Below are 11,139 nucleotides of genomic sequence, written 5' to 3'. Positions count from 1 at the left end.
TTTAATCTATTTTTTATTTTAATTTTATATTATATACTTATCTGAATAATTAAATTGCTAGTTGAAAGCGTCAAATTTTTCGGAAGCCACGTGAAAATTCAAGTGGCATTAGTTTTTTGTAACATTCCAAACAACTTCCTTAAGAAAAAAGTAGCTGTTGACTTGGTGGATCATTTAAGTAAGGTGAAAAACACATTATTTGAGGATCTAATACAAACAATAACTTGCTTATTTACTTATCTCTTATAATCACTAGTACCTTTTACCATTTGCTTATGATTATCCTTTCAGAATCATCTTCATTAGCTGGTGATAATCATCATAAATTGTACGATGTATATGTAAGTTTTCAAGGTGGTAATACCAGCCATAGTTTCGTTGATCATCTCTACAAAGCCCTTAAGGGTGCTAATCTCAACACCATTTCGGACGATCAAGAAATCCAAAGGGGGCTACATCTTAAACGGGAATTAAAAATTTCAATCGAAAGATCAAGAGCTTGTATTATCGTGTTGTCTGAGAACTATGCTTCCTCATCGTTCTGTCTAGGGGTGTTCATCGGTTCGGTTTTCGGTTTGTTCGGTTTATTCGGTTCGGTGTTTTCGGTTTTGAAATTTTTTTGGGCAAAACCGAAAACCGAACCGAAAACTGAATTCAAAGTTAAAACCGAACCGAACCGAAAACCGAATTCAAATTCGGATTCGGTTCGGTTTTCGGTTAAAACCAAATATTATGAAAAAACAGAGAACGATGGTAGTTTAATTGTGGCGTTACTAATGTCTTAATTATTTATATTTTAAAACAATGACGTACTATTAAATTATAAAGAATTCGATGATTTATTAATATTTACAGCTTAATTATGACGTTTACCGCTTCTGTAATTAAGAAGAAGAACATAATAATTTGAGTAACATAATTATATTATGAGTTATTAAATCGTCATATGGGTGAGAATATATTTTATTGATTGGATCCTAAATTATAACGACATTAAAACATAAATATACAAATTAAATGTATAAAAACATTGAATTCGGTTTTGACTTCGGTTTTCGGTTAAACCGAATTCAGAATTTTCAAAACCGAAAACCGAACCGAAAACCGAATTCAAATTCGGTTTTGGTTTGACTCGATCCGAAAACCGTTTTTCAAATTCGGTTTGGTTTTTTTTCGGTTTGGTTTCGGTTTGATTTTCGGGTTCCACGGTTTCAAACCAAATACTGACCACCCCTAGTTCTGTCTTGATGAACTTGTATTGATCATGACCTTCAGCTATATTGTTATCCCTGTCTTCTATCATGTCAAGCCCAAGGATGTTAGGTTTCAAATCAATAGCTTCGGAGACGCAATGATAAAGCATGAACAAAAGATGGAAGCAGAGACTAATGTGAAGAAACGAAGTGAATTGGCTAACAAGATAGAGAAGTGGAAGGAAGCACTTAGACAAGTTGCTGATTTAAAAGGGCATGATGCAAACGACGGGTAACTACTTTTAACGTTGAGTTACACATTTTTTCAAAGGCAAACTCACACACCCAACACGATTTTTTATATATCAACTTCCTTTGCTGGACTTGAACCAACAACCTGTTCGTTGCAGGGGTCACCTCGATACTACTTGGCCGATGGCCCTTTGGTGTTGAGTTACAATTTAATCTATAAAGTTGTTGTTCTCGTACCGATCTCTAAAACTAAATCTTAGATAATCTTATAAATATAGGTCAATGACTAAAAGTAATAAAAATCAGGCTAGAAACAGAAAAAAAGTAGAAGATTTTTCATGGTCGGGCTACCCGGAGGGCGAGTTATCCGTCCTCATACTCTGATGTACGCAGCCTAGCAGGATTACTCCCTGGCTGTTTTCAACCCATACTCAGGGCCCCAACCACTGGGCTATCTAGTGATGGTTCCAGGCTAGAGACAGAGTTATTGATTAAGCGTAAACAGATTATACATCTTATGAAGCTTAGATTGTTAAATATCTTAACCACCTATAATTTTCAGGCCAGAGACGGAGTTAATCAAAGAAATCCTTGATCACATCCGTGGCAGATTACGTGGACCCTTAAGAAATCTTATTGAGGTAATATTAAAAGTTAACTAAACCAAATGCGTTCCCATGTTAACATGTGACTCAACCGGCTGGTGTGATCCCACATGTTCTCCAAACGTTATAAGCCTGTTTATTTTCTACAAGCTTATTACTGGATTTTTAGAATATTAAGCAAATACTTTAGTATTAAGTTTAAATCGTCAAACAAGAGGCACCTAAGCATTGGGAGGTGATCATATACACCACTAAATGAGCTGTGTTGTATTGTACAATATTTTATATAATATTTAGTGGTATATGGTTAAAAAAAGAGGGATGTAAGAATCATTACTTAATTGTTTTTGGTAACTTTGATTAGACACACAAATTGATCCTTTTTAAAAAAAAAAAAAAAAAAAAAAAAGTTGAAATAAGATTACATATTTAGTGGAAAAGATTAGTTCCTAACTCATAAATTTTTTCTTAATGAAGTTTGGACTAGCTGACATAAAGTCGGCCACTGAGAATTTTGCTGAAACGTACCTAATTGGATCAGGTGGATATGGTAAGGTTTATAAAGCGGAACTTAACCTTATTGATAGAAATATCTTATTGGGACTAGATGGAAAGAATCTAGAGAAAATACATATGAATCGAAAAACGGTTGCTATAAAACACATCTTAAATGATGAAAAGGGGCAAGGTAAACAAGGTTTCTATCTAGAAATTGAAATGCTTCGTAGATGTGAGCATCCCAACATAGTCTCACTTCTTGGCTATTGTAACGAATATTCTGAAATGATCCTTATCTATGAGTTTGCTTCAAATGGTAGCCTAGATGATTATTTGGGATGCATCAAAAAAGTAACTTATCTTAATTGGAATAAAAGGCTTGAAATATGCCTCGATGTTGCAAATGGGTTGGATTATCTTCACACAAACATCACGGATAAAGAAAGGATAATCCATCGTGATATCAAAAGTGCCAACATATTATTTGATTAGAATTGGAATGCCAAGATTGCTGACTTCGGACTTTCCAAATTTTACCCTTTGAACCAACTCGGTAGCAATATCATTACAAATAGTATTGCAGGTACTAACTTTTACTTGGATCCTGAATATTTGAGGACTTGTAAACTAGGAAAATCATCAGACATATACTCTCTAGGAGTCGTGTTATTTGAAATAATGTGTGGGAGATTGGCCTATGATGAAAGTTATTGTGCTGAAAATATCAAAGGGCTTGCAGCAGTAGCACGAAAGCGCTTCAAAGAGGGAACATTAAATAAAATAATAGATCATGTATTTGTGGAACACGTGTATGATTTTACCAGTCCAAAGTCATTGGAAGTATTTGCAAAAGTTGCCTTTAAATGTTTGGCAAAATCTCAAGACAAGCGTCCAACAATAAAAGCCGTCATAAAGGAGCTCAGATACGCATTAATTCTTGAAGTAAGTAAATGCTTTACAAATCAAGTACAACTTTTTTTTCTCTTTGTATCCCTGTGAACAATAATTTGTAGTCCAGATTCAATATCCTTTTGAATAAGATGTAGGGTATATTTGGTTAAAAGAGTTTAAAGATTTTAGATAGAGGAAAAATGTTAAAAGCTAAATAACTAGCGTTTGAGTAAAAGCTTCTAGTTTTTGTCACGTTACTCTTTAATTTAACGGTTTCAGCTACTCTCCCAAACACCTAAATACATATAAAAAGCTAATAGCTACTATTGGTCCCTAGTAGGGGATCTAGAACTTTAGTATTCAATTAAACAAAATATCCATGGTTAATCGGAATGATTCAAGCAATATCAAGTACGAAACTATTTGACTTGAACAAAAGAATAATTCAAATGTTTTATAGCAATGAATACACAACTACATAGAGTCTGTAGATTTTTTAATTGATCGAACACATATTAGATAAACTACCTCATCGATAAACAACGAAACTCAATAATCATGTGTCAGTTAGCCAAAAAAACTACCATGATTTTCGTGTTGACTTGATATTCCCATTCTTATCTTCATTTAGTCTCCACGAGTATTATCTGAGTCTTCACAGATTCAGTTGTCATCATATTTAGAGTTTATGTTCTTTGCTTCATACCAGAGTCTGTGATACCCAGACTCAGGCTCAAAAATACTTTTAACTCATCAGATTCTAACAAGTGATTTTTTCAACAACTACCACCTATCAGCTACAAGCTACTAGGTACCATGTTTCAGCTAACAGGTACAAGCTATTTTCTATAAGCTACAAGCTAGTTTTGCCAGATATACCCGTAGGTTATGATGTTAATTTGTTAACCATACATTTTTGTTCAAATTACACAAAATTAACAAAACTTATACTCCGAAACATCGTAAGGTTATGGGATTTGTCTATATACTAATGAATGAAAAGTTCGGTGGGCACTATTTATTAGGGGTAAAATAGTACTTTTGTTTTTATATTTTTTATTTTCTTGTTTTCAAGCATTTTCTTATCATTAGGGGAAAAAAGGTCATTCGTTTTTTTAGGCGTTGTTTGTTTGACATATTTCGAATTGTTTGATAATTTTATATTAGACCATTCATAATCATGAAATTCTTCCTTCTCACCACACACTGACACATCAGCTTTTTTTTTTCTTTCTCAATATCCTTCCCATTACATACCACTCCCAACCATAATATATTTCTTCCCAATTACAAACCCACCAAAATTAATTAAATAGATTAGTTTACACGTGTTTCAGCTATGGGTACAACTAAATATAGCATGAGAGAGGTTTCTGTTTGATTATGCTATGCAAAAGAAAGATTGCAGGGCGAAGTTGGAGGACAAGCCTGAGGGCAAGGCGAGGACGCACCATTCCCAACGGCGTCCTCGAGGACAAGCCTGAGCACGAGGCCCGTTGGCAATGCTATATGAGTCATCTATAAAACAACCATTAAATATAGAAATATATAATTAAACATTGTCTGTACAAATCTTCATAAATACTAGTAAATAACATAATCTTTAATGATTAAATGAAGTTTAGGAAGAATCATGTTATTATTATGGCATCATTACCCAAATCATTGAAGGAGATGAAGGATCGATTTTGTGTTAAGAAGGAATTGTACTTGCTGAAACTCGAGGAAGGAGATGATCTGAATGACCATATAGACTCTTTTGATCAATTAGTTTGTGAGTTGTCTTACATTGATGAGGAAATGAAAGAGGAGGACTTAGCACTATTAATGTTGGCATCATTACCCAAATCCTACAAGCCATTTCTGCAGAATATGCTGATAGAACGGACAACTACACTTGATGATGTGATTCAGAAGCTACGCAACTACAGACTAGAAAATGATACAACTACACCTAATGATGTGCTTCAGAAGCTACCCGACTTCAAACCAGAAGATGATACAACTACACTGAATGATGGCTTCATGGATTCTCAAAAAGGGAAGCGGCATCGGTCAATTATGTTAAGATTATTTTGTGCACATGTATAACTTTGGCAAAAAATTGTTTGCATTTGAGAGTAAACATAACCGCCAATATATTTTCTTTATTGTTTTCTATTTAAATTAGCAGTGGAGAAGTGCAGATGTTGCAAACCACAGACCTCAACAAAAATTGGGTTTAGTGAATGTATTACTCTCATCATTTGATCAATTGGCATGATACCCAGGAATTGGTATCCTTGCTAGTTTGATGGACTGGACTTTAATGAAGCACTTGATAGGATGTTTGATTTGTTGACTGCTTTAAATGTTAATTGAGATTGAGATGCACTTCAATTTAATTAAATTTTTGGTGTTTGGTTAGACGGGTTTAGTTAGCTTTTCCTCTTTGATTAGTATTAGAATACGTTTACTGTCTCCGAGCCTTGCAGCGTTTTTGTCTCGATTATATCTTTATTAGTCGTTTTCATCTATTGATAAAAGCTTTTTTTCTATGTTATCGTTATTTTATCAAACGAAAAATATCTAATCAAATTTTTAACCGGACTATTGATTGGGCTTGGTCTAACTTGGGGCTAGAGTAAACTTTGGGCATCAGTAGTTTTATCAAAGTAATTGGGCTATAGTATACTATGGCTTCACTTATACCAAGTACACCAAAAAGCAGGGGTGGGTCTGGGGCTGGCCCAAGCGTGCAATCACACTGGGCAACAAAAAACAGGGGGCATCATATTTTTATTTCGAAAAAAATTAAAGTCGAAGAAACTGATTATTAATGATTGGGTTAAAGCCACAAATTGGCTATATACTTTCTCAAATATTCTGTTGTCGCCCATATACCCATTTACGTACTGTTGTCTACAAACTTTCAAAAAATGTACCAATGTCAACATTTCGTTACCGGTTACCTGCTTAACCGGTAAAGTTAATTATTTAACTTTTATTTTTCATTTTTTATGTCCCGATGTCACCCATTTACTTTCAGTTGTGTTCCGATGTCACCCATATACTTTCAGTTTCTGCTCCGATGTATCACCGGCGTGTCATGACTACTTTGAAGCCACGTCATCAGTTGTTTTCGTTACAGGTAAAAAAAAGTATAATGGGCGACATCGTTACATTTTTTGAAAGTTTGTAGACGACAGCGGGACGCAATCGGGTATATGGACGACATCAGGACATTCGAGAAATTATATAGCTAATTTGTGGCTTTAACCCTAAATGATTTAATCGGGTTATATGATCTTTTTGGATTTATAAGGTAATATTGATGTAATTTTCCTTAAGCTATGGAGGACGATTAAAGAATTTAGGGTTTATGTTTGAGAGAGAATAAAGTTGCAGGTGTTGGTGTTTATACAAAGAAGATGACTGTTTATTGAAATATTTAATTATCATGTCCTTTAATATTATAGTATGTATGGCTTTAATCCCCAACTTTAAAACTTTAACATCTCGGCCCCTATATCCACTATCTTATAGGGATTGCTACGTGAAATGACTATTCAAAAGTTGTTTTTTGTTATAATTCAGTAGGCTTATAACTACCTTTAGTGGTTTGATTCTTGATGTTATAATTCAGTAGGCTTATAACTACCTTTAGTGGTTTGATTCTTGATGTTATAATTCAGTAGGCTTATAACTACCTTTAGTGATTTGATTCTTGATTTAGAATACTAATAATGAAGTGTAAGAACAAAGATGATAATGGAGAGAAAGAAAGAAACACTTTGTAAGTGTGAGAAATGGTGCAAGTTTAATGCTTGCATTCATGAGTATTTATAGCCTAAAATCTCAATATAAAAATACATACTTTGTGTACCAAAATTGACTATATGTATACACCAAAATTGACTATCCATATCTATATTATTATTATTATTATAACACTCCCCCTTGGATAGCAATTTTATTTTGTTGAAGATCAACTATAAATTACTGCCTCGTTAAAAACCTTGCTAAAGAAAACCCAGTGGGAAAAAAAACTTTAGCTAAGGGAAAAAGAGTGCAGCATGGAGTTGACTCCCCCTCAAGTAGACATCGCTTCAGCTGTTACATCTTTTGAACATGTCTCATGCCAATGTTATGAACGTGTGTTCTGAAAATAGCAGTTGGAAGTGCTTTCGTGAAAAGATCAGCAGAGTTTTTGCTAGATTGCACATATCTCATTTCAATCTGGTTGTCCTTAATGAGATTTTGAGTGTATGAGAAGAATCTAGGTGGTATGTGTTTTGTTCGGTCACTTTTGATATACCCTTCTTTCATCTGTGCTATGCAAGCTGCATTATCTTCAAAGATAGTTGTTGGACTTTTATCGCGTTCTAGTCCACAAGAATCAGTAATGAGTTGTGTCATTGATCTCAACCAAAAACATTCTCGAGTAGCTTCATGTAATGCAATCACTTCGGCATGATTTGACGATGTAGCAACAAGTGTTTGTTTTTGAGAACGCCATGATATTGCAGTACCTCCATTTAGGAATACATATCCAGTTTGAGATTTAGCTTTATGTGGATCAGATAAATAACCTGCATCTGCATAACCAACCAAATCTTGTTTTGATTCGTTAGAATAAAATAATCCTAAATCAGTAGTTCCTCGAAGGTATCGAAATATGTGTTTGATCCCATTCCAGTGTCTTTTGGTAGGAGCAGAGCTGAACCTTGCCAACAAATTAACTGCAAAAGAAATGTCAGGTCTTGTACAATTTGTAAGATACATAAGAGCTCCAATTGCACTAAGATATGGTACTTCTGGTCCAAGAATGTCTTCTTGATCTTCACATGGACGAAATGGATCAGCTTCAACATTGAGTGATCTAACAACCATAGGAGTACTTAATGGTTTTGCCTTGTCCATATTGAAACGTTTCAAAATCTTTTCAGTATATGTTGTTTGATGTACAAGTAAACCATTAGGCATATGCTCAATTTGTAAACCAAGGCAATACTTGGTTTTTCCGAGATCTTTCATTTCAAATTCTTTCTTTAGAAGTTGAATGGCTTCATGGATCTCTTTATTTGTACCTATGATGTTAAGATCATCAACATAAACAGCTATGATCACATATCCGGATGTTGTTTTCTTAATGAAAACACAAGGGCAAGTAAGATTATTTGTATACCCTTTGCTTATCAAGTAATCACTCAATCGGTTATACCACATACGTCCCGATTGTTTTAACCCATATAAAGATCTTTGTAATTTAATCGAATACATTTCTTTGGGTTTTGCATTTGATGCTTCTGGTACCTTAAATCCTTCAGGTATCTTCATATATATATCACTATCAAGTGATCCATATAGATAAGCAGTCACAACATCCATGAGATGCATTTCTAAATTTTTAGAAACTGCCAGACTGATTAAGTACCTAAAAGTAATTGCATCCATAACAGGAGAATAAGTTTCTTCATAATCAATTCCCGGTCTTTGAGAAAAACCTTGAGCTACAAGTCTAGCTTTATACCTTGTAACTTCATTTTTCTCATTTCTTTTTCGGACAAAAATCCATCTGTATCCTACAGGTTTCACATCTTTAGGAGTGAGAATGATGGATCCGAAAACTTTTCTTTTATTGAGTGATTCTAATTCAGCTCGTATTGCTTCTTTCCATTGAGCCCAATCATGTCTATTTTGACATTCAACCATAGATGTTGGTTCTGGATCATCATCATTATTCATGATGTCATATGCAACATTAAATGAAAATTTCTCATCAAGATTTTTCATTTCATTTCGGTTCCATAATATTTTTGAATATGCATAATTGATTGCAATTTCTGTATTGACATCATCAATCTCCTCTGCAGTAGGAGTACTGATTTGTGGTTCTTCTTGAACACTTTCTTTTACTTCATTATCAGCTGATTTTCTTTTTCGAGGATTTTTATCCTTTGAACCGATTGGTCTTCCACGTTTCTGACGTGGCAAAGATTCATGAGTGACGTTATTGCCAGCTTTTGGAATTTCAATTCGAGCTGGAGTATTTACTGCTGGTATATATGATTTTGTCACCGTTTTTGTATCTGTAAATGCATCAGGCAATTGATTTGCAAGTTCTTGTATATGCATTATCTTTTGAACTTCTGTCTCGCATTCTTTTGTGCGAGGATCAAGATACTTTAATTGAGGTTCACACCATGAAACATCATTTTCTTTATTTTTCATTTCTCCCCCTAATCTAGGGAACAATGTTTCATTAAAATGACAATCAGCAAAACGTGCTGTAAAAACGTCACCTGTCATAGGTTCAATATACCTTAATATTGAAGATGTTTCATATCCAACATATATTCCCAACCTCCTTTGAGGACCCATTTTTGTACGTTGTGGTGTCGCAATTGGAACATACACTGCACAACCAAATGTTCTAAGATGGGAAATATTTGGCTCTTGACCAAAAGCAAGTTGTAGGGGGGAATATTTATGACTTGCACTTGGTCTGATGCGAATCAATGCAGCAGCATGTAAAATTGCATGACCCCATATAGATACAGGGAGTTTTGTTCTCATTATCAATGGTCTAGCGATTAACTGTAAACGTTTAATCAATGACTCGGCTAAACCATTTTGTGTATGCACATGAGCAACAGAATGTTCAACAACAATTCCTATAGACATGCAATAGTCATTAAATGCTTGAGATGTAAATTCACCAGCATTATCAAGTCTCACCCTTTTAATGGTGTAATCAGGAAAATGAGCTCTCAATTTAATAATTTGGGCAAGAAATTTTGCAAATGCCACATTACGGCTTGATAACAGACAAACATGAGACCATCTGCTAGATGCGTCTATTAGAACCATGAAATATCTAAATGGTCCACATGGTGGATGAATTGGTCCACATATATCACCTTGAATTCTTTCAAGAAACATTGGTGATTCTTTCTCAACCTTAAGTGGTGAGGGTCTAGTTATCAATTTTCCAAGAGAGCAAGATGTACATGGAACCATTGTATCATGATGGATTTTTCTATCCTTTAGTGGATGTCCATGAGTACATTCAATAATCCTTTTCATCATTGTTGATCCTGGATGGCCTAATCTGTTATGCCATAAACTGAATACACCAGGATCAATATATTTTTCGTTAACTACCATATGTATTTCTGGTACATTTATATGTGTATAATGTAATCCAGAACTAAGTCTTAGCAGTTTTTCAACCACATGACTCTTGTCAGTGATACTTAAATATTTCTCATTTTCTGTTGTCACTGACTGATAATCATACCCGTTAAGGTATATGTCGGAGAAACTCAATAAATTTCTGCTTGATTTGGGAGAAAATAAGGCATCATTTATTAAAAATTTTGTACCATTTGGTAGTATGAAATTTGCCTTTCCTATCCCTTTTATCAAGTTAGCAGGTCCTGATATTGTATGTATAGTTCCTTCCGTTGGTTTTAGATCAATAAAATATTTCTCGGATTTAAGTATAGTGTGTGTAGTTCCACTGTCTGCTATACAGAGATCTCCACCACTTGATTGATGTTGTATTCCAGCAAAATTCATATTGAACTTCATATATAAGAAATAAATAGTGAGTACATTAATATTACACAATATTTTAAACGCAAATAGATAGTACTGAAACATTTAGCAAACATAATGACAAAGACAGACGATATTAAATCGTTTATTTTTCAAAA

The 11,139-nt window shown here is 34.2% G+C and overlaps 1 protein-coding gene across 3 annotated transcripts; it reads left to right on the top strand.

Moving 5' to 3' along the window:
- Window positions 1–223: 223 nt before the first annotated feature.
- LOC139876538 (uncharacterized) lies at window positions 224–5,833 on the top strand. 3 transcript variants are annotated; one of them, XR_011768176.1, is made up of 5 exons: window positions 224–547; window positions 1,246–1,485; window positions 2,008–2,086; window positions 2,528–3,490; window positions 5,065–5,833. XR_011768176.1 is itself a non-coding variant. In XM_071863875.1 (4 exons), exons 1-4 carry the CDS (start codon window positions 276–278, stop codon window positions 3,038–3,040), a joined length of 1,104 nt encoding a protein of 367 aa, XP_071719976.1. In that variant the 5' UTR covers window positions 224–275; the 3' UTR covers window positions 3,041–3,691. The 3 variants fall into 3 exon arrangements, 1 of the variants encoding a protein (XP_071719976.1); XR_011768175.1 differs by having other exon boundaries at window positions 5,060–5,833; XM_071863875.1 differs by lacking the exon at window positions 5,065–5,833 and having other exon boundaries at window positions 2,528–3,691.
- The last annotated feature ends 5,306 nt before the right edge of the window (window positions 5,834–11,139 follow it).

The sequence above is a fragment of the Rutidosis leptorrhynchoides genome, chromosome 11, assembly GCF_046630445.1.
Source record: "Rutidosis leptorrhynchoides isolate AG116_Rl617_1_P2 chromosome 11, CSIRO_AGI_Rlap_v1, whole genome shotgun sequence".
NCBI lineage: Eukaryota > Viridiplantae > Streptophyta > Magnoliopsida > Asterales > Asteraceae > Rutidosis > Rutidosis leptorrhynchoides.
This window is presented reverse-complemented; position numbering and strand designations above follow the sequence as displayed.

Excerpts from the sequence above, each read along its gene's own strand:
- LOC139876538 (XM_071863875.1), top strand. The coding sequence starts at position 276 with ATGATTATCCTTTCAGAATCATCTTCATTAGCTGGTGATAATCATCAT. Across the intron at positions 548-1,245 it reads GCTTCCTCATCGTTCTGTCT|TGATGAACTTGTATTGATCA; the intron begins AGGGGTGTTCAT and ends CTAGTTCTGTCT. Across the intron at positions 2,087-2,527 it reads CCTTAAGAAATCTTATTGAG|TTTGGACTAGCTGACATAAA; the intron begins GTAATATTAAAA and ends TTCTTAATGAAG.